This window comes from Podarcis vaucheri (genome assembly GCF_965113315.1).
Source record: "Podarcis vaucheri genome assembly, chromosome: 6".
NCBI lineage: Eukaryota > Metazoa > Chordata > Lepidosauria > Squamata > Lacertidae > Podarcis > Podarcis vaucheri.
In genome coordinates this window covers 77207323-77233512 of record NC_138764.1, presented here as the reverse complement: position 1 = coordinate 77233512, position 26190 = coordinate 77207323, and the positions used below count along the sequence as shown (strand labels likewise).

The following is a 26190-nucleotide window of genomic DNA, read 5'->3' as shown; positions in this document are numbered from 1 at the left end:
TTATGGGGTTAAAAACAACAACTAGGAAGCAAGAGCAGACAATGATAATAGATCACAGCTCAGCCTTGCTCTACTATGAAAAATAGCTGGACTCTATAGATATGTAATGATTTCTCCAAACCCTCTGTATAATCTGGAACTGCTTTTCTGGTGCTGAGCTCCATAGCAACAGAGCAGCCTAGGGACACAGACCAAAGCAGTCCATGTTGACAAGCTCCATGTCAACTTTGTCCGCTGCTTTTTCTAATCCTTTGTTTGCAGCCTTTCTGTCAACTGGGACAAGGAAGCCAGGGGCCATCCAAACAAACCATCTTCACTTGAAGGTTTGCAGAAGCAAGGGCTTTTCTTCTTCTTTTGGAAATTGCATTGCTATAGAAATAATGCAGACTAGCATAAGAATGACGCGGGTGGCGCTGTGGGTTAAACCACAGAGCCTAGGGTTTGCCGATCAATAGGTTGGTGGTTTGAATCCCCGCAACAGGGTGAGCTCCCATTGTTCGGTCCCTGCTCCTGCCCACCTAGCAGTTTGAAAGCACATCGAAGTGCAAGTAGATAAAGAGGTATCACTCCGGCGGGAAGGTAAACGGCGTTTCTGTGCGCTGCTCTGGTTCACCAGAAGCGGCTTAGTCATGCTGGCCACATGACCCAGAAGCTGTACACTGGCTCCCTTGGCCAATAAAGCGAGATGAGTGCCGCAACCCCAGAGTCGTCTGCGACTGGAGCTAATGGTCAGGGGTCCCTTTACCTTTAGCATAAGAACACAATAAAGGTCCTATTGGAGATGGTCAAATGCCCACCTAGTCCAGCATATGGTTCTCATAGTGGCCAGTTGACTCTAGGAAGCCCACAGGCAAGACCTGTCACCTGAATGATTCCCCGCAAGTAGTATACAGTATAGACAGTATGCAACAATGGAGGCAGAACATTGCCTTTGTGGCTACTAGCCATTGATAGGCTTATCCTCCACGAATTGATCAAATATTCTTTTAAAGCCATCCAAGTTGGTGACCCTCTTGTTTGAGCAAATTCCACACTCTAACTCTGAATTGTTTGGATAAGTGCTTTCACTGTGTAAATAAGGAGCAAATGATGTCTGCTTAAAATATATGTACCGGTATATACTCAAGGATTTCAGTTTTTTTGCCCTGGCTGCAATTCCATCCATCCTTGATGTTTAAGTTCATGGATTGCTTTGGCTTAATGACAAGTTCATTTCCAGACCACACATCTCTGTGTAGATTTTAACTTCATATCCATGTTTTACTTCAGTAAATGGATTCTGCAGTTAACACATTTAATTGCTGGATGCATGAAATTCTACTGTGTCTGAATGTAACTGCTCAGTTTTGCGGTAGCTTTTCTTACCTTTCCAAGTTCCTGGGGTTTTTTTTAATTTAAAAAATGGGATTCGGATCAATAGCGGTAAAGGGAGGGGAGGTGTGATGCACGACTGCAAGCTTCACTGGCTATCATTTAGCATCCAAAGGGATTTATGCCTTTTTTGCTTAACAGCTTTGTCTTCTGCTTGCTAAGAATGGGGCTCCACTACACGGAGAAGGATGCCCTTAAAAAAAGAGGCTTTGCTATGATGGTTCTGCTTGCCTGCTCTCCTGGGGCATGCAAATGGATTTCAGCCACACAACACTGGCCAGTCTTCTAGGAAATTTGCTTTCTGGGGAAGCTTTGCTAATCTGAGATCTCTGCAGCATTTGAGTGCATGTGTGTGCTGTTGACTGCCAGCTATACCATTGGCCCCACTTATTTATTATGGAATTTGTATTGCCAGCTCTTAACCTATATATATGCTCTTTGAGTGGCTCACAGAGGCAGGCATTGTTTACCAAGTACTGATTCAATTTCTGTGGTGAATGAGTCATACGCCCCTCTTTTTTTGATGGAGGAAGTAATACCAGTTGCTAGGAATCACTGCTGTGCTCATGTTCAGCTGGCAGGATTCCCATAGGCATCTGATTGACCCTTGTGTGAACAAGATGCTAGATTAGATAAGTCTTTGGGCTGATACAACAGGGCTCCACCTAATGTTGTTTGTAACGGGGACACTCGAGCCTGAGTTACTTATAAATCTCCTCTCTGGACTTTAAAAAAGAATTCTTAAAAACATTGAAATAGATTTTTATATTGTTTTAATTCTAATATAGTTGATTATCTGTTAATGATTATACTTTGTATATGTTTGGCTTCCTGTGTTTTATCCATATTGTTTTAATTTTTGTCTCAGTTTTTTTTGGGGGGGAGTGGGATATAAATAAATATAATAGTACAGTGGTACCTCAGGTTACATACACTTCAGGTTACATACGCTTAGGTTACAGACTCCGCTAACCCAGAAATAGTACCTCGGGTTAAGAACTTTGCTTCAGGATGAGAACAGAAATCGTGCTCTGGCGGCGCGGCTGCAGTGGGAGGCCCCGTTAGCTAAAGTGGTGCTTCAGGTTAAGAACAGTTTCAGGTTAAGAATGGACCTCCAGAACGAATTAAGTACTTAACCCGAGGTACCACTGTAGTAGTAAATAAATAAATAAAAATTTGAGTGAATGAGCTCCTGCATATTCAGATATTCATAGGTCATGGCTGTGTCACACATTGCATTAGCAATGTGGTTAGGTGAGGTGGTGACAGGTGCCTGGAACTGGATTACTCCTATGGAGGTATAACAAGTCATTCAAAACAGTGTTGATCTTAACAGTCAGGTGGATTTACTTGGATTAGCCTGTCGTGCATCATGCTTTATTGACAGGCCTCTAATGAGCAAAATGTTTGTTTGCTAATAATTATTTGAAATTAGGCTCAGAGCCTGGGAGCATATATTTTTGTGCTGCATAGCGAAGTCAAAAGAAATGAAAAACGGAAATAAACGTTTCGGACAATTGTGAAAATAATACTTACTTGGGTATGACCTCAGTGCTGTTTTTCTTTTTCCTTAGAAAGCCCAACTACAAAGGTTTCCAACACTGGCAAGCAAAAAAAAAAAAGGCTTGCAAGAAATTGATGTTAAAAAATCAGGATAACATTGATTTTATGTCAAAGTGACAGCATGAACAGAACAGAGCTACTTAAAAAAAGGGGGCTCAGTTTAATTACATGTCTAAGACTAAAACCCTGTACAGACTAACCTTTGATTTAAGCCCCTTTGAACTCAATGGACTTACTTCTGAGTAAACATGTATAGAATTGTGCTGTAAACCCTTAGTTTTACTGAAATGACTAATGAAGTGATTTTGATAGCTCTTGCTTTTGGAGAATGGGACACAACTTAGGTATGCTAAATTAACTGTAGTCAAGTGACTCTTATTCTGACTCCTAGAAGACTCTCATACATAAATTCATCTGCCATCCCCAAAGTGCTGGAGGGAGTTCAGAAATTGGATCATTCCTCCACCCATAGTGAGGTTGTACTAGATTGCAAGAACTTTGGGCAATGGTATTCCGAGAAAGAAGTGCCACATTATACCAACTTCTCAATTAGCACTTATCTATATGTATCAAGCATAACAAAAAATTGTATAATAAAGACTTGATAGTGCACCTGCTTATAGCAGCTAGTATTACCACCAGCTTTGGAAAAATGTAGACAGGGCCAATCTTACTACTCAGTACACTGAAGTGTGGGATACTGTCCTACCAGGAAAAAACCTAACTAATAAGCTGAGAGTCCTTAGGGGCTAAAGGAAAAAGGATGCTTTCATACCTGTTTGGTCTGACTTTATTTTGTTTGCAAGCAGGGAGAAACACGGTCAAGGAGCATCCCGTCCCTTCCCCCCGGCCATCAACCTATGACTGAATATGGCTCATAAAGTGACTCAGGACATTTGAATACTTTAATTACTTTCCCTCAGTATAATAGGGTTCATGTTTTGTAAGCGTGTCTTCTTTTACCATTATGTCCGTTATGAATAGTTCTAGTCACTACCTTTCTTGCACTCACATATCTGTTTATTTATTTTGGTTTTATTTTACGTCTGTATTTGTTCAACAGTGATCTATAATTGTATGTGGTATAGTTTTTTTGTGTGTGTGTGCGCGCGCACACACACCTCTTGTTCTGTTGAAATCGACAGGGCAGAACTGGCTTATATCCAATTACTTGAATCTAAAACATTACTGCTAAACTGAGAAAAGTGGGTTGTGTGGTAGCCGAAAAAAGACCAGGTACAGTGGTATCTCGGGTTACAAACACCTCAGGTTACAGACTCAGCTAGCCCAGAAATAGTACCTCAGGTTAAGAACTTTGCCCCAGGATGAGTAAAGAAATCGCGTGGCGGCAGCGGGAAGCCCCATTAGCTAAAGTGGTACCTCAGGTGAAGAACGGTTTCAGGTTAAGAATGAACCTCCGGAACCAATTAAGTTCGTAACCAGAGGTACCACTGTATAGGCATTATACTTTCTCCCTGATTTTGGCAGATAAGAACAGTGCATTATTCAGCAGATGACTATATCTATCAGTTCATGCTATGTAGAACACAAGTAAACAAGGCAGATACATTGAATTCTCCAACTTGTGAATAGTGCTTAATTTAGAGGCTTATCAAGTTGATAGTAAGATTGCAACACGAATGCCCTTTGGTTTGAAGTGGGAGAAGTATGCATTGCCACCACAAAATATCAGATAAAAGACTGGTTCTTTGCCAAAAGCATAGTGCCCCTAGATCTTTTTGTGTTTTGGATTCACTTGCATAGGATTCAGATCCTAAACAGACCCAACCATATGCAGAAATCATGTCTTCTCTCAATCCACCCTTTTCAGAAAATCCAAGGATGGCAGATGTCAACAAAGGATTAATTCACTGAATTACGGGAGGAGGAACACCATAGCTCCAAGATTTTACAATTATCAGGACATTGAAACTGCAATTAGAAAATGACCTCAGGTAAAAAAGGTAAAGATAAAGGACCCCTGGACAGTTAAGTCCAGTCAAAGGTGACTGTGGGGTTGCGGGGCTCATCTCACTTTCAGGCTGAGGGAGCCAGCATTTGTCCACAGACAGTTTTCCGGGTCATGTGGCCAGCATGACTAAACTGCTACTGGCACACGGAGGACCGTGATGAGTGCCAGAGCGCACAGAAACACTATTTACCTTCCCACCGCAGTGGTACTAGAAAACTGTCTGTGGACAAGCGCCGGCTTCCTTGGCCTGAAAGCGAGAAACCCCATAGTCACCTTTGACTGGACTTAACCATCCAGGGGTCCTTTACCTTTTTTTACCTCAAGTACACTTTCCACACAATGGTTCCAACCAATAAATATTTGAGTGGACTCAAGGTTGCTTTGCCAATAGACAATAGTTGTAGTCCAGAATACATGAACTCCTGACTGAGCAAATGCATCATGCACCTGATGAAGTGGACTCTAGGCCATGAAAGCTTACAGTGGACGCTCAGGTTGCGAACGCGATCCGTGCGGGAGGCACGTTTGCAACCCGCAGCGCCACGTCTGCGCACGTGCGGGTTGCGATTTGGCGCTTCTGCACACACGCAAACGCCAAAACCCGGAAGTAACGGTATTTCTGGGTTCGGTGCAGTGCACAACCCGAAAATGCACAACCTGAAGCATCTGTATCCCAAGGTATGACTGTAAATGTGTTATTTTCAAAAGTCTAAGAGGACGCTTCTGTTGGTTTCCCTGTTCACTTTCAGTCTGAAGGGCACTAGCTCCTTGCATGCATTTCCTTGTTTGGCATAGGGCTGCCCCTTCCACTGAGGTGAAAATGAAAATTTTCATTGGTAGAGGAACTCCACACATGCTTGGTCATCCATAAGCCATAAGCCCACGAAATTGGGGCAAGTAACTGCAGTAAGATCTCTTAAGGCAGAAAACAAGTGTCTGCGACCTAAAGGAGGGGGTGGGAAACCATCAAAGTAGATGTGTGGAAGGGCACTCATGCGCATCTCTATAATTTCCCACGTTTTCTCTTTTATTTCCTTCCATCTGGGAACAAAACTCCATAGTTTTCTCCCTAGTTTGCATGTGTGTCTGTTTGTGAGCTTTGGACCATGCCTTCGGCAGTCCATCCCTGGGACACCCCCCCTTCCGGTCCTACTACTGTTGGAGTAAGGGCAGATGGAGCACATCAGCTTGGGAAGGTAGCCCCTCTAGGATAAGGCAATGCTGACCCTGAACCTATGTTGCCTTGTGGGATATCTTCAGGAGAAGAAAAGGCTAAGGAGTAAACCCTACACAAATCCGGTGGAGTCCCCAGGACGGTTGGATGGTGTCTTGTATGCCTCCTCCTGGCAACTCCTACTGCCCAGCTGGTGCCAAACATTTTGCTCTACTTTCATTTGGACCACATCAGTGAAGTTGAGGTGGGGGGTGGTGGTCTGGTCATCTGGGACAGCCCAGGACCTCCATACACACTGCCCAGGCTTGTGTCCCAGAGAGATCATTTTGGTGCTGCCAATTGGTTTGATTTGACTGGAGTGTCCCAGAGATGCGCCCCATTGTCTCGTGAGACAGACAGATGCCAACAAAACAACAATATTGAAATTCCAACATCCGTAGGACAAGGGTTGGAGAACCTTCCAGCAGGGAGGGGATATCTGACATAGGATTTTCTTTCCAGTGTTTGACCACTCACTCCACCCACTGCACCATGCTTCCTATTTCCTCTTGGGATCACAGGATTGCAGGACTGCAGGATTGTAGGGCCCCAGCTAATGTAGCAAAGCACACTGGCCGTTCTTAAGCCTATGATCTTGCATTTCATTGTGCAGGTACATCATTAGCCACTCAGGACTTGGCAGCACATGAAATGTAACAGTATTTTGTGTCTCCGAACAGTTGGCACTTCCATCACGGAACCGACACAGAACAGCACCTGTGTGTGTTCCACAAAAGAATGAGGCTGCTTTGTTTCTACTTTTTGTATGTTTTATTATAAAGAAAGGTAAGATAAGCATTGTGAGCCAAAATGTGCAGGTACTGCATAAACAGCACCACAAAGAAAATAAAAAAAATAATTAAAAAAAAACCATGGAAAACGCACTTTTCATAAACTGTAATCTGCTTTCTAATTTTTTCATAAATAGACAAAAATCCTTGTCAGCAATTTTAAATAGATGGACATATGGCTGGAAAAAAAATATAATAATGCCATATAACATGGATATAAACTGTCCATTTCTTGCTGTACAAATAATAGAAACGAGTTTGGCAGGGGTTTTTTTTTTGTTTGTTTCTTTTTATACACATCTCCATTCTATGTATAACTAAAAAAATGTGCTACAATTAATATAAAATGCTTTTACTATAAAGTAAACTACTAATTTCTTCCACAAAAAAATCTTAAAGATGTCTTTAGCACAGTTCTAAAACATTTATTAAGCTACTTACAACTATCCAACAAATTATATTTTTCATGGTCTTTTCACATTGTTTCCCTCTCATATTTGCACTTCTGCTTCCCATCTGCTCTGTCCACCTAACCTCCAAACAACAGGTTCTAATTTTTAATTTTTAAATTTAATTTTTTTTTTTGCCAGACATCTGAGGCCTTTCGCATGTACAATATTCACAACAGACTTCACATTTGTCTTGCACAAAGGTTAGTGCCATTTAGCAAGTCATCGAAAGAGTGTCTCCTCCTGCTGAGCCAAGCCTAATGCCTCTGAGCGAGCGCGGCACCCGGGTCTGTGCTGAATCTAAAAAGCAGTTCGCTAGGAAAATGGTCCATAGCTAAGCTGGTGGCAAGCAGAGAAAGGCGCGCGGGGCAGGCAGGTGGGGTTGGGGGGGTGGTCCTTTGTAAATTTTGTTCTTTGTGATTTATGCAAGGTTGGCTTCCATGTACAATAGGACTTCGGAGAAGAAGGAGAAAGGGAGGGAGGAGGAAGAGGAGAAGAGAAGGAAAGGAATAAGCTGCTCTCAGAGCCAGGATATGAAGCCAAAGGCGAGGTGCTCTCTTGCCCTTGTGACTTGCTTGATGCCCATCTGGGTAGCCTGTATCACAGACCCTCTTAAATGTCCTTCCTTTTCACCTTTGCGGAATGGAGATGTCAGGGTTTAAGTGAGGTAGAGTGACTTGTCCCTTGGCAGCATGCTGTAAGAGAAACAGAAGGAAGAGGATGGGTGAGATTGTGAAAAATAATATTAATCATAATCATAATACAACCACCAGGCTAGCAGGCACATCTAGAATATATTCCATACTGGTATATAGGTTTATATATTCCCTACTTGCTATATACTGTAATTGCCACAAACTGGATTTTTTTTAAAATGTGGGATACAACTATCCAAGCTTTTGATAGCAGCATTAGGATCGTCTGTGCTTGTAAGTTACAAATAGATGGGAAGGCAGATTAAAGGGCAATCCTTCTTTCCTTGGCTTGAAATTCATAATGATTACAGAGATCTTAGGTGCAAAACACAATAATCAAAACCAATGGTATGTATGCTGTTGGATCTAATGCAAATTGAAGCGGCACACTATGACTTCGAAAAAGGATGTTTAAAAAAGTTGCCCTCTCAAAGAACAGAAACAATTTATTTTTGCCAGATTATGAATAGCCAACTCAATCAAGGTGAGGGACAAACACAAATGTCAAAGTAATGAAAACCTGTTACGTTAATTTAATGATATCTATCTATCTATCTATCTATCTATCTATCTATCTATCTATCTGTCATCTATCTATCTAATCTTTTTGCCAAACCATGAGAATGAGTTCAGCTCATAAGGGGTAGGAGAAGAAGAGGCTACAAGGAAGTAAAAGACTGGAGATTTCAGGGCAATTTAAGCACCCCTCACTTGCATGGCTTTTTAGCTCTTTTGTTTTTAAACTGGACCCCTGCTCTCCATTACACAGCTTTAAATAGATTGGCCCATAACTGTCACCCCAAATTTGGCTCTCTGTGGTAGCAAATCTTTGGTGGTTTGTGCCCTGGATATTAACCCTCCCCTCAAAAACACTGGAGTAGGAATAATGAGAATAGAGTGAAGCACTTCACTGATATATCTGTTTGCAAAAGAAGTCAGCATCCTATCATGTCCATCACATTGTCTCTTATAATTCACTTATCTGTACTTTTTTTATAAGCAGCGTTTAAAATGTTCTGTCTTCCTATCCTCAGCAAAGATTTAATACGTAGACAAAGTAGTGAGGTCTTCTAGTACCAAAACTTCATTAATTTTACAAACTACTCTCCCAAACACATTACGGGCATTGCTATAAATAATTGAATCCAAACTAAGTGCGCTTACTATGTTTTATCTCTCCTTTCTTACGGTGTTTGTTCACTTACTCAAGTGATTTGAAAGACTGAATAATTTGGAATGAATCTTCCAGTCTCCATCATGAATTAGTGTAGTCTGTTTTTGTTTGGACAAACTGACTGTATGCAAGTCAGCAGGTCTGTGTGCTTTGCTTCACAGACTAATGCTCTGTTCAAGCTGCTTATCCCAGAGTGCTCCCATGACCACTCTGGACTAAAAGGTTTAAAGAACACAGCCTAAATTACAAAGTTTGATTAAGATGCCCAGAGAGCAGATCATACATGGTGGCATGGAAGGGTAAACAATAATTAACTGTGAGAGATGAGAGCGGCTGACAATTATTCAGTGGTCTAATGTCTGATAAACAGAGAAGGAAAATAAACACAGCAGTAGCCTTTAATGAGAAAAACCCAGCGGTCATGACCATTATTAGGATGGAACAAGCCTGAGTAAAGTAACAGAGCAAATATTGATGGCAAGGTTCTAAGATCTGCTGCTCAGACGCTGCTGCACTTCAGATTTGGCACACAGTCCTGATAGTGCTGAAGCATTTTCACAAGAAGCTCTGAGGATGCAAAAGAGGAAACTGCATCGTATTGCAGGGGATGGAACTCTCCATGTTCCTGTGACAAGCAACAATCTCAAGTAACAATGCATTCAAACATTGCCCTTCCAAAGCCAGTATCTGTGCCTCATCAGCTAGAGATGAGATGCTACAGTTTAAGCCTTCAAAATGTCTGAAGCTTTATGGGTCTGGTTTGTTCCACTAGATAACCAAAATATACAATAAGTAAAGTAGTCAAAGCAACTTTTGTGCTATTTGTGCCCACTAATTATATGATAAACATGCTTCAAATCAAGGTTGCAAAAATTGCAAGGTGTGTGTGGATGGCTCAAAATTTCTGCAGACCATCTATACCAGGCTTCCTCAACCTTGGCCCTCCAGATGTTTTTGGCCTACATCTCCTATGATCCCTAGCTAGCAGGACCAGTGGTCAGGGATGCTGGGAATTGTAGTCTCAAAACACCTGGAGGGTTGAGGTTGAGGAAGCCTGATCTATACCACCTCTCTTTATACAAGTCTGCACTATGCTGGAGGTATATTGCAAAAAACAAAAAAACCCAAACACCTCATCTTTCATCAATGTGATTTCCATTTGTGATGTTTACAACACGTTTTCCTGAAACTTTTTTTTGATGTGTCCAGATCCAACCTAAGTCCCAGCCCCTACAGAATCTGAACAAACATATACTGGTCTGAAAACACACACAAAAAGAAGACTAATTAGGAAGGAGGCTGGGTTTGCTAACTTTAGCAAGGCAGTATGGTCTAGGGCTATAGCATCCAAGAGCATATGAGAGGTGTGTTGCCATTATAATATTTATTGAATAGCCAAGTGCATTTCCTACAATTATGGAATTAAGCAATTGTACTATAGTGCCATTCATTTTCCCCTGAATCCCATTACCAAAGGATTACACTCTGCCTATCATCAGAATGACCCAAGCCCACTGATTCTGTCCAAGGTGCCCTGCCTATGTTAGACCTTCATAACAGACGTTTGAATTATGCTGACTTTAAAAGAACAACGGTGTGTTCATTGCAAACATCAAATATTACGAGAAGACTGTGAGCACGATTTGTCCAGGGATGACATTTGATGCAGACTGTCATACATTGTGAGGGAGGCTCGAATCATCAGCAACCCCCACCCACCCCCTGCCAAAAAATATATGCCCCACACTGGAATTTTGCTGCAGAAGTTAGTTCACCTCATAATCTGCTATAATGATTTTCTGTCATCCTTAGCCTAATCTGCATGGTTTAAATATGATTTTCCAGGAATATGAGATAAAACCATGAAATCTGACATTTTCACTGTGACAAAGGCATGAAATGTGAGCGCTTTGATCATGAATGGTGTGGGGCACTGTGCACACAATACTGCATCTTGCCAGAATGCCAAGAGCTTGTTTTCCTTCCTTAGAGCGGCTACCTGCCTGCTGCATTCATGTTTCATTAAGGTACTCTAGCATTCTTCAGCATGCCAATACGCCTAAATAATGCAATTTTTATATTGGGTGATATATTATTTTGATATTAAGCTATATAATGAAGCTGCACTTAAGAGAGGCTTCTAACCTACATCAGCCCCAAAACAGGTGTCCCATTACATAACCTGCCTTCTGAAGTGCTTATGTGTGTGAGAGAGAGACAGAGAAAGAAACACAAACACACACACACACACACAGAGAGAGAGAGAGAGAGAGAGAGAGAGAGAGAGACAGACTTACATTCAATGTTTAAAAATTAGCCCCTTTTTGTTGCAAACAGCATCACATAGAACCAATAGAAACAGCAACATTTCGGAAAGTCCTGAATGCCAGATATGCTTGAATTTGCTTATTTGCCTCCCACATTATTATAAAAATAACATACCACACTTGTTCTTCCTGCTGCAAAGTACTATTTATTCCACAGCAAGTTCTGTGTGGATATGTGTAGTAGGAAGGACCCAAACAAGCATTTCCTCTACACAAGTTCAAAAAGCATTAAGCACTGGCATTCCAAAACATTTATGCCTTCTCTTGAACTTTCCAGATTATTTAAGGAAAAGCACTTCCCCGCTCTCTCTTTGTAGGAAGGGGCCTTGAAGTCTGGCCTTGAATTTCCCAAATTCCATTTCCACCTAATGGAGGTGAAGGTGAGGCAGCCTTGTTGCAGAAAGGCAGCCTTGCCTCAGAAAAGCATCTTTTGCCACTTTACCTCTTTGTCTGGTCCTTTAATAATACAATAGATAAATGTGCACTCTGGTGCTGGAGGTGGGAAGGCATACAAATGGAACTTAAGAAAAGTAAAAGAAAGAAAGAAATTCCAGAGTCTTCTCACCCACCCCTTATTCTTTTCGGGAGGAAGCAGTTTGGAAAAGAGAGAGGGGACGTGGGTTAGCTTTCTCACTTGTTTCTAGTCAATCAGAGTTGTGCTCAGCAGCTTTTGCTACAAACAGGAGAAATGAGTTTTTGGAAGAAGGATGCATGTCTGACCCAGTTGGTATGCTTCCACAGCGGGCTTGTGAATGAAATGATGGACACCTGGATGAATGGAATGCATTCTCTGACTAGCGGGAACAAGGTCACACCCACATCATGCATTTAAAGCCATGGTTTCTCCCTCAAAGTGTTATGTACTGAAGTTCTCACCCTGGGCCAGCAGGGGGATACTGTAGATAGATATGCAAATAAGGGATCGGAAGTGACGTTCAGTGATTGGATAGTTTTAGAAAATTGTTACAGTTACGTTGTACTGGGGCTCTATATAAGCAGGCTGACTGAACCCTTCAGTTCAGTTCTGTTCTGGCCTGTGAATAAACAAGAGCTGTTTGAAGAATCGCTGTGTCGTCTGATATGTTCACCCACAACTTAACACAAAGAATCCTAGGAACTACAATTTCCAGCTTCCTTTGGGGGAAGCCATGCATTTTAAATGTGCATTAAATGTACATAGTGTGGCGTGTCTTCAGCAAGAGTCTTTCTCAGTAAGGCAAAATGAGGCCTTTTAACTTGGGATCTTACATATGCAAAAAAAACCAAATAAAAATAGTTTGCCACTGGGAAAAAGGCTGTAGCTGTTTGCCTCTAGCTAAGCACCTGCAATCCCTGGCTATAATTTAAAATGTTGGCCACTTTTTTTTTTTAAAGCCAGTATTTATCTAAACATTTCCTTTAAACAGTTAACATTTGAAAACAGGGTGTTCAGTTCCTCCTCTAAAGCACTATCAAAATTTACAGAGCCAAGATGTAACACTTTAGGCCTTATGTGTACAGAACTGTTTTGCCATGGTACTAGAGACAAGTTGTCTCAAAGGACAGCAAGAAAAACTTTTCAGGCTTCCCCTGGTGGCAGGGTGGGGAGGTGGGGTTTACATTCACAAAGAGGACACGGGGGGTGGAATCCCTGCAGCAAAGCAGCTTCAAAACAGACAGAAGTAATCCTAAGGGACCAGTACAATATTCACTTGTGCTACAGAAAGGATGGGAGATGCTCTCTATGCAGAAACTCCACTGGATGACCACAGAGAGTAGAGATGAGTGCTGTATTTCTGGATGGAGTGATGCCATAGATAAAGCTTGAAGTTTCAATAACATATTCCTGTCTTCTTAAACAAAACAAAGTCCAGTGCTTAATCCACATTGCAACTGAACTATCATGGCACCTCCCAGGGAACCCTGGGAATTGTGGGGCTTCCCCCCACAAAGGTACTGAAAGATTGTAAGACCAAACTGTTGAACTGCCACAGAGAACTGTGGTTCTCGGCATCCTTTATGAGATTCTTTATTGGAAGCAAATGACATGTGCCAGTCAAACTGGTTTATGTTTGCAATGGATACATGGCTGAAGGGGGGGAAAGGCTAAGCTTCCCCTTCTGTGCATTTCTACCCACACAGCAATATATGAAAATAGATGTGTAGCCAATCAGTGATAAGAGCCCTATTCTTACAAATCAAAGATGAGATGATAAACATGGATTTTAGCTACACTGCTTTAGTGGACAGAACTGAATTATTCTTCATACATCAAAAAATGCTCTGTACATAGGAAGCAGGTATCAAAAAGAATGGTTCCTAATTTGCTTTCCTCATGCTATGCTAGTATTCATTATGCAAGGAACTTTTTTTTAATGTAGAGGAGTATTCACATGATATCATGCTGTAAGCAATGCTTCCTATTCTGACTCAGGTGTCTTGTGGGTAGGAAGCAATGGAGTCAACATTTAGCTAAGCCCTACTTTTTTTGCAAATCAAAAAGAAAATTCACATTGCATATGCTCAGAACTAGATGAGCACCAGCAGGATGGTGACACTCTGTATGGGGATTCTTGCTTGTATACTGAATGTATTGTTGATGCAATCATGTGCAATTTGATTGCTTTAAAAAAAAGCCCAGGGTTGCAATGCATTCGTTCATGTGCATTACTTAAAGCAGGGATGCCGAGCCTGGGGTTTGTTGGACTACTCCTAATATTGTTGGACTACAACTCCCATAATCCATTGTCACTGGCCCAGCATGCTAGGGCTGATGGGAGTTGGAGTAGAACAACTTCTAGAGGGCCACAGCTTCCTCACCTGATTTAGATGGAGGAGAAACATGGGAAAGAATGGAAGGTTGCAGCTAGAGCAAATGACCAATTCTGATATTAATTCTAGAAACTATGAACATTTGGAAGGTTTAGGGTCTCTGGACCATAATAAAGGTTGATGATGATAAAAACACTCATGCTCAAAACAAGTATGAATGTTTTTGAAACATGGTGCTTTGATTACTTCCATCACTTAGACAGCCCTCTAAACATGCTGAAATGTCTTATTTTGTCTACTGGCCTGCAGTGGTTAATTCCGCACTCTCTGCTGGGGTATTCATTGTCCCACTCGGTATTTCCTGGGGGGTTTGATGCAGCAGGTGATCGCGGCCCAACACTGTTCTGAAACTCAGATGAAATATGAGAGAAGTCCTAAACGTGGAAGAACAGAGGAAAAGAAAATGTTATAAAGCAGGATATGGGCAAAACAGTCTGGCTTTACCTATAACTTCCAAACAGAGTCCCAGCTGAGCAAAGTGCTTAAATGTACGAATAGCAAAATATTCAAGAACTTCATTTAAATCAAGACCAAAGTGAAAATATACAACAGGATGTTTATTCTCTAAAGGAATCAGCTGCTTTCTTTCTCTTCCTTGTTTTACAAGGTCATGTTTTGAGAAAAAATCGTTCCATATTTATTGCCCATATTATGCACAATGACACATAGATGCTTTTGCCTGCATCTATGTTTTTGTTTTGTTTCTTTGCAATCATAAACACTTTCCCCAAAAGAAATGTGTCTCTCACAGGCATTAAAGTAGTTGAAGTTAAACTAACGTGGTGAGGAGAATCTTTACAAGCACTGTTGCTTCATCTGATGACACCTTTTTGACTCCAAAAAAGCTTGAGAGACAGTCTAATGAGAGATGCTGTTGCAGATGCTGGTGTATGGTTTAATCATAATCAAATGAACAGCATCTATTAACTAGGAAAAGAGGAGATCTGAACAAGGAATTCAAGCAACAAGGTTTATAAAAATTAAGCTTTATTTGGACCAGTGATGCAAAATACTCCATTTCCAAGTTCACCTACTTTAGAGCTCTTCAACTGACTTTAATTAGTGTTAGTTCTACTTCACTATAATTATTTTGAAGCTGGTTTGAAGATTTTGATCTAAATTACTACGTTGCAAACTACCACAGTGATAAACCATGACAAAAATGTTCATATTTGCAGATCACTTCTCACTCTCAATCCCCAAAAGAAAGCTAGGAGCATTATGCTATTATAATATTCAAAATATGGATAACCATGATGTGACATTTCAGAAGGAAGACTTTCAATAAAGCTATTTCTCTCCACCACCACCCCCAATTGACATCAACCAGGTGCAAATACAAGGCAGCTCAGAATCTAAGGAAAATACCAACTCTGAGAGTTCAGGAACATGGAAGGTTCTGCGCATATAAGTCCATGTATCCAATTACCTATATGACAGACGTCCTGAACACATAAACTGTGGGGGATCCGTCTTGATGAACAAACCCACACACTTGAAAATGAGGGGCATAACTTTGAAATGCTTTTCAATATAAGAACTCCTGACTGACAAAATCTCCATTAGTTAGCACAACAGCAGCAATGTTGAGCTTTTGCCACCGGTGCTTTGGGGTGCCTGGCTAATATATTGCTCTATTTTGGGGCAGTATATAGAAACCTCCCACAACAAGGTGGTGCATTTTATTAAAGAATTCAAATTATTGCAACCCAGAAAGTAATGGCAGTTAATGGCCTTTACGTGCCATTTGAAAAAGTAGTCTTGGGTGTGCCAATGTGATGTGATTCAGGAGGTTCATGATGGGGAGCCCCTTTGAAGATCAGGGAAATTATGCTCTGGGAGGTGTTTAAGCCTTTCCTCCCATGCCTTTCCCCCCACTGTAAATCAGCCCACACTCACCAAAAATTGCTACTAGCTAAACAAGCAGAAAAGACAGCAAAAGATGCTATTCCTGTCTGCCATAGGAGGAAGGAAAGGCTGAAACAGTAGTCTTGTTCACACATTATGGTAAATCATAGTTAATGGTTCATCATGAATGTGTGTTATCTCACTATCTTTGCTCCTCCCATGGGAAAAACAAACCATGACCTTTGGCTTAGCTTCACGTCCAAATCAGGGATCATGCAACCAAGGTTTATTCTAGGGCTTGCTAACCATAGTTTGCTTGAGCAAAACAAAACCACAATTCTTGCCAGGGATCGTGGTTTGCTTTTCCAGAGTGTTAACAAGGACAAACAAAGAAAGTAAGACCAGCAGATTTGTGATAAATTGTTAACTGTAAGGGTGAAGTAGGCCACTCTCTTCCAAAGGACCATTTCCCCAGTCTTCAAAGCAGCCCAGTGGGAGCTGCTGATTAGCAAAACAAATAACCAAGGGACACTTCAATCACGGATCTTTTGAGCATCGTCTGTAGTTCAGCCACATGTTTGCAAAACCCAGATGTGCAGAATTCATGGTTAGGAATTGTAATTTAGGGCTCAAGCCACTCACCTGCTGGCCTGGTGGTGAAGAGTTCATTGGGGGCTGTACCTGTAGTGCCATGGAAGGAGACAAGATGGGTTGCTGTGGGACCTGCTGCATGCTGAGGGACTGGTTGAGGATGGAGCTCTGTGGGTGGTGCAAAGACAGCTGCTGATGGAGAGGGGGGCTGATCTGGAAAGAAGGGGGTGGCGAGGCACTGATGCTGGGCAACATGGGTTTGGAATTGAGGGTCCTGGAGAGGCCGGGGTGAGGGTGTCCACGGTAGCTCTGCAGGTCTGCTGGGGACAAGAAGGAGCCCAAGCCAGGATAGGGTGATGAGGCCTGTGGTGGCATCGTATACAAGGGCTGTTTCGGTGGGATCATTTTTGAAGGTTGGCTGGTTTGGGCACTTTTTGTCTCCCCTTGGTCAGCTGAGCTCTGCAAAACGGCGGGAGGAGGAACCACACGAACACATAGAACAGATTGCAAATGAAGGACAAGTCACTGAAATTAAGTACATGCAACTTTGACATCTGAATAACTCAAAGGCACAGTTCTCCTCCCCTTTTAAACTTTGCCCCTCCTATCAGATGATGCTAAGAAGGGAAACCTAAGAACAAGTTGTAAAATGCATGATTTAACACGTATCTCCAGTGCTTGAAGTTCAATAACGCGCTCTACGTGGGGCTACCTTTGAAGGTGACCTGGAAACTGCAATTAATCCAGAATGCAGCAGCTAGACTGGTGACTGGGAGTGGCTGCCAGGACCACATAACACTGGTTCTGAGAGATCTGCATTGGCTCCCAGTACGTTTCCGAGCACAATTCAAAGTGTTAGTGCTGACCTTTAAGGCCCTAAATGGCCTCAGTCCAGTATACCTGAAGGAGCGTCTCCACCCCCATCGTTCAGCCCGGACACTGAGACCCAGCGCAGAGGGCCTTCTGGCGGTTCCCTCATTGCAAGAAGTAATGTTACAGGGAACCAGACAGAGGGCCTTCTCTGTAGTGGCGCCCACCCTGTGGAACACCCTCCCTTCAGATGTGGAGGAAATAAGTAGCTATCCTATTTTTAAAAGACTTCTGAAGGCAGCCCTGTTCAGAGAAGTCTTTAATATTTAATGCTATATTGTTTTTAATACTTGATTGGGAGCTGCCCAGAGTAGCTGGGGAAACTCAGCCAGATGGGCGGGGTATAAATAATAAATTATTATTATTATTATTATTATTATTATTATTATTATTATTATTAGCCAAAATAAATAAATATCACAATGGAAATCAATATGGCATGGAGCAGTGGAGAGGAGGCAACATAGCTCAGTGGTAGAGCACATGTTATGCATGCAGAAGATCCCAGGACCAATCCTTAGCCGCTCTACTTAAAGGATCCCTGAGACCCCCTAAAGCAACTGCCAGTCAGAGTAGCCAATAGTGCCCAGGATGGACAAATCTAAGGCTGCTTATTAAATTATGCTGCACTTGTCAGTTGTTTTACAATTATTGCCTTTTTCAAATTCACAACAATCACCATGGTGCTACTGATTAGTTGCAAAATGGGCAGCGGCATCTCAATGGCCACCCAGTAAGTTCATGATGCATTGGAGAGATGAAATGAGGTCAAAACTAAAAAAAAAACCCAAAAAACTTTCTACTGAACTACAGTGGCTTCAGAGTTGAAAAATACAGGGCAGGGGGGAGGTATCTGGGCAGTGATGGAGATGGAATAAAATAGAGGGGAATATAGCAATTTCTAATTCTGGTGGCCTCAGCATCTAAGTAACTAATGAAGGTGCCCCAGTCCCAAACTGAAGGATTGTTGGTGTCTGCTATCTTCTATGCCACCTGCTCCACTCTGTACAGGGATTTTCTAACATTAAAAAATTACTTATTTATCTATCTAAAGCAATAGACAAGATTTTAAGGCATTTGCCAGCAAAGATAATTGGGTGATGGTGGGGGTTTTTTTGCTCTCTCTCTCAAAGTCCTCATTCCAGATTTATTTAAATATGAAAGTCACCTTTTAAAACTCTTTTTTAAAAAAAGCCCACAACAGTTATTATTGCTGCTTTGCTAAATGCGGCGAGATACTGCACCAATGAATTATATGCAGCATGAGCAGAATACCAATATCAAAATATCCAACCTTAAATACATTCAGCGCAGTTATGAATCTTTTTAAACACTTAAACCAATGAAAGGGACTCGGATTATTTCCTTTTTGACCTTTTTGCCACAGCTCTTAACCTTCAAGCATGGCTCTGTTAACTCCCCAGGCAACGTTCCTCAGTGCTCACTCCACAGCATGAAGTACATGTTTACCCCTATTTTAATTATACTGAAATTAAAATTATTTAAATTTTTTTTTGAAGGGAAAAAGTAAATGTAATTCCGCACAATTTTAACTCACTTTAAAATGGCAGCCTTGGCTTGGCCGCTTGTATACTACTGATGCTGGGAGCTCTCCGTGGTTCTGAAGCACTGTGCCTACCGCATAGGGAAAGAGGGGTAGCTTAGCGGTAGGACACATGCTTTGGAGCCAGAAGGTCTCAGGTTCAATACCTGGTTGAAAGAGACTCCTGTCTGAAACCCTAGAGAGCTGCTGCCAGTCAGTGCAGACAGTTCTGAGCTAAATGGGCCAATGGCCTGACTCAATGCAAGGTGGCTTCCTGTGAAGTAGGTTGGCTACCCATCCAGTTCTCTCCCTCACAGCTTCAGTCAGGAGTGCCAAGAGGGTTTCCTGGGCCCAGCGGGCTTTCTGACCCACATGCAAAAGTGTGCAAGGATTTGTTCTGTGTCATAGGCAAATTTGTGTACTCTTCTGCAGGTGGAGTGAAGGGTATGGAAGTAAATCAGTGGCCACACATAGAAACCATCTCTGTTTTTAAGCAGAGATTGGATGACCATTTGTCATGGATGCTTTAGTTGAGATTCCTGCATTGCAAGACCAGATGACCCTCGGGATTCTATGAGATGTGTGTAGTGCATGAGTGAGGGGTGGAATGAAAAGTTCCAGCTCTGCTCACTTTTGCTGACACCCACTTTCATTCTGGACCCATCCATTGCTGACATGCAGCTCCTGGAGGCTTGGCCATGAGGCTGAAAAAGTCCTTTGTCCCAATATATCTCTCATTCATAGAACATGGTTACAGTGGCCACTGAAGGAATATCTATGGATTACCAGCACAGATATTATTTTTTAAAAAAATCATTATTATATCTCAGTGTCTCCTTTGTTCTAGCAGATAATAATTCTTATTTTCCTATTCCCATTGCCACCTAATCACCCACACCATTACAAGTTATTGCTCCATCATATGCTCTTTCTCATCTTGCTATAATGCATCTATGTGACATCAGGTAGTGATAGTTGTTGGCTCTGGTGCAGAATACTACTTCAGCACAGAAATGCTTCCATTACTATAGACAAGAAAAACAACCGCAAAGCAAATGAGCCACACTGTATACACGGCAACAGCCACCTACTGGATATATTCAGAAATACAAAAATACCGTATTTACAGAGTAAACCTGCCAATCTTAACCCTTCAAGGCCCACTCCCCAATTTCACTCAACTCTTTCCTTTGACACTCCATTTAATAGTGTCTTCTTCTTCTAAATAAATTCATATAAAATTCCAGCTACTTTTCCTTTGCTATGTCATTCATCAGAAGCTAGTGCCTAGTTTCCTGGCCTCTCTACAGTAGCAGACCTAGCCCCACACTTTTCTTCCTCACATCCTATTCCTTTGAACAGCTGCAAATGTTCCATGGGCTCTTCAGAGGCAGCATCTTGCTCTCTCTGCCAAGCCCATGTTTTGGGATAGAAGGCATTCCTAACTTCTAATCCTATGAAATTTGAAAAATGAAGTCCTCCACTCAGTATATCAGATACTGAGAATTCACAATCTGCAGGTAGTACAAAATAATATGAAGCATATGTTGGAAAGGAGGGGCCAGTATCGCTTGCAAATTCTTTCTGGGTTTGAGGCAACAACAGAGGTCCATGCTTGCCAGCTTCAAATGACCTTAATGATCACATGAACAATTTTACTATCATGCTTGTAAGTGCACAAATGAACGGACAACCATGTACAAATATGTTTGATTGAAGATGTCAATCATAGCTGTACATTGATTGATCCCTTCCCCATCTTTGTTTCCTTAGATGTAGGATCCTGCCCAACCTATTTTAACAAAACAACTATTCAACATATATTTCCCAATGCTATACCCTGGATCTAATGGAAGTCAACCTAGTGCACCATCCTCTTTTTAACAGTAGGCAAGCAGATGCATTTGGGTGTCATGTAAAGACTAAGACAGAGCTTTTCGAACTGTGTGTTGTGACACGTTAGTGTGTCGGCTGCAGTGTGTCGCGCAAATGCTCCCTGCACTCCTCCCGGGACTGGGAAGGGTCTAGTTTATGCTCTGGTTTGCTAGTAAAATTGAATTACTGTGCTGTTCGAAAAGATTCATGTCTAAAAGTTGTGTCACCAACATGAAGAGTTTGGAAAGCTCTGGACTAAGCTATCAAAAGATCTGTAGTGAGCATTGGGCTCACACACTCCCTCCATCACCCTAGCATGGCCACAAGGAGGAGATAGGACACTTTTGATTGCAATTAACCACAGTTTGGCATGCCGTCCAAATAATAAACTGTAACTAAATATAACTAGTTGAAAAACCAGCTTCATAAACTTGGTTGGTTGATGTTTAGGATTAACCACAGTTTGTTGGGTTTGGAAGACATAGCAAGCTGCAGTTAATGTACCTAAAAATCTTCTAAACTCTTCCTTGTGGAACAGAGAGCAAGTGGGCTGTAGTCTCTTCTTCTACAACCTATTGGTTTCTTTTGTTTATCTTCTGGTACACCCCAACTGAAGCTGTCTCCCTTTGCATCACCTGCTACTACCACTCCTGAATCTAACAAAAACACCAACATTCTACAAGGTAATGCAATATATAAAATGACGGTGATGGGATTTTATTATTTTTATTATTATTGATTTATTTAATGCAGAATTCTCTGGGCCCTAATCACCAGGCCAGATCCTCTGCTGCTGCAAATCAGCCTTGAAGGGGTAAATATGTATATCCAGCACATATCAGCTGCATGCAAAGTTCACGAAACCTGGCCTTGGCTCTTCCATGCCATAATGGTGCTTACAAAGAGCTGACAGCTTTGTGAAGAACACGAAACCTCCAGTATGGTTTGACTGTGGACAAAACCATCTAATGAAAGTTATGTTCTGTCTTGCTTTAAGGGGTTTGGGATCGCTCTGCAGATGATCCAATCTGTCTTTGATTATGTGGGTAAACAAGTATTAACCCAGACCTTCAAATCAAAGTTATGATTCTGGTGACAGCAGGGAGCAATCCCAGAAGTCCTGCCTCTAAACATTGCAATATACTACAGTAAACCAGGTGGGTTTTTTTTTGTTTTGTAAGAGGGGGAGACTGGCATCCCTACAATGTATCCTTGAGCCATGCCACAAAGTATTTCGCTTTGCTCTTGCAGAAGGTAGTTAACACTGAAATCAGTTTTGATAGCACGGCTACAGTGCATTTCTTATAAACTTGCTCCTCCCCAGAGACTTCCACGAGTTGCAACTAATTTATCATTGCCACATCCATAGCGATTCACGTATGAAACATAGTCTGGTTACCTTGGAAACCAAGCTGGCCCGGTAGGCTGCCAGAGCTTTTAGATACTCCTTCTTTGCTGCTTCAGTTTTTCTTTTATATGCCTGAAAAGCCCAAGAAAAGAATATTAATTAAACAAACAGAATAGGATGGTACTTTTCTGACTGTGCTGTGACTTACTCCTTGCATATTCCTGAAGGGGACTGTGACCTGCTTTGATTTGTTACAAGAGGAGACTTCATGTATGACTGATGTGAAACTGCAATTGGTCTGCAATTTTCCTAAATCAAAACCACCATATCTAAACAATTAAAAAGAACCTGGAATCAATAAATGGTACCTGGTCTATTATAGATTGTGCTATCTTGTATCTCATCTGTATGCTTCCGCAGTGCATGAGATAGCTTAACTAGTTGTGTGAAGTGGTCAAGATTCTGGGTCTTGTTCAAAGTGTAAAAAAAATTATGGTCTGAAATGGTTACTAACAGAACCATCTCCTATAAGTCTAACTGCATGCTGCAGTCATCAGGAGATGTCCTTCCCTGTATCCAATCCGCAACAGGTGGGTGGGTAAGTGGGGCAGGGCCTTCTTGATGGTGGCACCTGGATTTTGGAAGACCCTACCCAACAAAACTCCAGGAAATCCATTTGACCTACAATCTTCTGTAGGAAGGCAAAAATGCTCTTTGCTATAGCTTCTAGTTTACATTAGATGAGTTTATCGTTGTTGATGCTAGAATTTCTTTATTCCTTTCTGTATTGTTTTACTGCTTAGTTGGTTTTTGCATAGTTTTTTATTTGTGATTTGCTTCATTATGTGAGTCATCCTGGGGCAGTATACAACATTTTAAGGGACAGGATTCTCTGTGTAGCAACCATGATGTTCATAGTACTTGTCCTTCTGGTGTTTTCGAGGTAAGAAAATCTATGGTGATAAGATAGATTCCTTAAAATACATAGCCTTATGTTTCATATGTCATGATGGCACTCGACTGACAGATAGAACGCCCACCCCATCCAAGACTTGGATTTATAGGCTTGGAGGCTGACAAGCTAGAAATCTCTGAGTGTGAACTTTTTGAATGTTTCTTTTTCAAATCGAGGAGTAAAGCCATCACAGAAGTGAGCTATATTGCTTCATGTTGGCAATGATATGAACCCTCTTCATTTGCCCTGAAATCAACCAGGGGGCTTCTAGAGGAGTTCCTAGAGAAGTGAAGAAGTAAACTTAACTTTGTAAAGTATGACAAACCATAATGTTATGCATCATTACCATTTCTGTAACTAGAACTGGTATGAATTTCTGTTTAAGCTCATAACTAATAAGGACCAGGTGAGTTAAGAGCTTACAGTGTGAATGAAACATGAGCTCAACTTACTGCTTACACTTAAATCAGATCTGCTTCAATAAATGGGACTAAATTATGTCACGTTTATTTCAATGAGTCTACTCTAAGTGTGACTAAGCCTGGATCCAAATGGCTTCGTTTTGGACAAATGTAGCTGCCTAATCCAAAGTCAGATACTTGTGATGTCAAATGCTGTACAGCATAACTACCAAGAGAGGAGTCCAATGAAAACCTGACTATTAACATTGGGCAGCAACCCAATGTTAATATTCATTCTGGGAAACCAGACTTTTTTTTAAAAAAACAACTCCTCCAGCTGTCCTCATCTTATTAGAACATCTCAGCAATTGGGATGTTTTCATTTGCATAAAAATTACATGAGATAAAAACTAGATTTAGGCCATTTATATGTAGCTGAAATGAAGGTTTCCAAACTTAACAAGGAAAAAAAAAACTGCTTTGCGGTTAACAAGTGAAGCCAATTTGAGCTTCAAAAACCCACCCCAATTTCTTCAGAAGACTCCCTAGAGGATATCAGGTTTGTCAGTGAATAAATTTCCTACTTTAAAAAATTTACTTTAGTTACACTCAGGCAGATTTCGCTCCAGGGAGAAGTTGCAGTTTTTTTGTAGATAATGATCCTGTTTCTCAAGGTAAAATGTGAGAAGTAGCAGCTTAACAAACATTTGATCTTCATAATCTTAAATTGAATTGAAGTTCATATGCAGCAAACTCTTAAATCCAGGACAAACAGGTAAATGAAATGATAGTGAGGAATCTATTAATCAGATTAATCATGCATTTCCTTGGGTTCCATGTGCAGTTGCCTCTGGAGAACATTCTCTCTCCTAGTGTAGATAATCTTATGACTGTTCAAACATAACAGGGAAAGACAATAAGAGCAGGGGAATGAATCCTGAACTCCACTGCCCTAAATTGAAGCCTTTTGCTCGTGTCCCAAATGTTGAAGGAGTAGTGAAGCTGACAAGATCTGATCTCCCACAGCTTCTGGTTTATTTATTTATTGAATTTATACATTGCTCTATACCTGGAGGTCTCAGGGCGGTTCAGTTTCACACAAAAGGGGATAGCCTTACTCTGGCACATGGGGAACCTCAGGAGACCATTAAAAACAACAAAATAGGTTTGGTGTATAATGCTGAACAGGTATACTTAAGAAGCATAATGCACTGCCAAAAGATTTTTTTTAAAAAAAGTAAATTTAGAAAATATTATTGAGCTGGCAAGGAACTGGTGTGGGGAACAGACAACTTCAACTTTTGTCTTTTCTTTTCAAAGGGCTACATGAGCCACTCATATGGATATGGATACTTATTTTCATGTACAAAACCTTCCTCCAAAGTCTTTTAAAGCTCTCAGGGCAAGGAAGGCAAGCATGCTATTAATCTTGATCAATATAAGTGCACACACTAAACCATGCAAATATCTATATAAGAAGCATTGTTGCACATCTGCAAGTCAGATTTGGATTTTCATGGGTACAGCTCAAACTACAAAGGGCTGGTTTAGTTCCTTGATATACTTCCAACCTGGAGCAGTCATGTAGATGCAGCTACATAGAGAAAGTAACACCTAAATTTCTTGCACAAGGTACAGTACCACCAGCAAATGCTATTTCTTCCACCCAGAAGTGTGTGTATGTCTGTTGAAGGTGACGGGTGGAGGCCGAAAATATATTGAGAGCCGGGGATGAAAGAGACAATACAAAAATCTTCACTGTTAAAGAATGATCATTTTACTTATTGATTTTTGTAGCAGGTTAATAGCATATTACTGCCAAAATCATATTTTCAACTCATAATCATTCATGTTGGCCTTACAAGAATGTTATGCAATTAACTGTTCATTGTTGTAATGAGCTGCAGAATATCAACTGTTCAGAGACAAAAATTATGATATTTGGTTACTGAAGGATGAGATATTAACAACCAGCCAATTCAGCAGTTATCGACCTTCCCTTACCTAAGAGTAAGGTAAAGGGACCCCTGGCATTTAAGTCCAGTTGCAAACGACTCTGGGGTTGCGGCGCTCATCTCGCTTTAAAGGCCAAGGAAGCCGGCATCTGTCCACTTCCACAGACAGTTTTTCCGGGTCATGTGGCCAGCATGACTAAGCCACTTCTGGCGAAACCACAACAGTGCACGGAAACGCCGTTTACCTTCCTGCCGGAGCGGTACCTATCTATCTACTTGCACTGCGTGCTTTAGAACTGCTAGGTTGGCAGGAGCTGGGACAGAGCAATGGGAGCTCACCCCGCCGCGGGGATTTGAACCGCTAACCATTCAATCGGCAAGCCCAAGAGGCTCAGTGGTTTAACCCACAGCGCTACCCACATCCCGAGTGGCTGGGCA

General features: G+C 41.5%; 1 protein-coding gene and 1 long non-coding RNA gene across 9 annotated transcripts in view; one reads left to right on the top strand and one right to left on the bottom strand.

Annotated features, from left to right (window-relative positions):
• The window catches only part of LOC309534451, a 100785-nt gene that overhangs the window by 8041 nt on the left and 66554 nt on the right, over positions 1-26190 (top strand). The gene's annotated exons all lie outside the window — the stretch shown is intronic.
• Positions 6868-26190, bottom strand: part of TOX2 (TOX high mobility group box family member 2) — a 270950-nt gene continuing 251627 nt past the window's right edge. For 6 of the 8 annotated variants that reach the window (XM_082226144.1, XM_082226141.1, XM_082226145.1 and 3 more), the window contains 4 exons: positions 22493-22573; positions 16857-17264; positions 14610-14740; positions 6868-8054 (listed from right to left, as the gene is read on the bottom strand). In XM_082226144.1, coding sequence (XP_082082270.1) covers positions 8018-8054; positions 14610-14740; positions 16857-17264; positions 22493-22573 — 657 coding nt within the window. In that variant the 3' untranslated portion in view covers positions 6868-8017. Of the gene's footprint in view, positions 8055-10289; positions 14741-16856; positions 17265-22492; positions 22574-26190 lie in introns of those variants that run through there. The other 2 variants (XR_014220590.1, XM_082226140.1) reach the window with 2 other exon arrangements.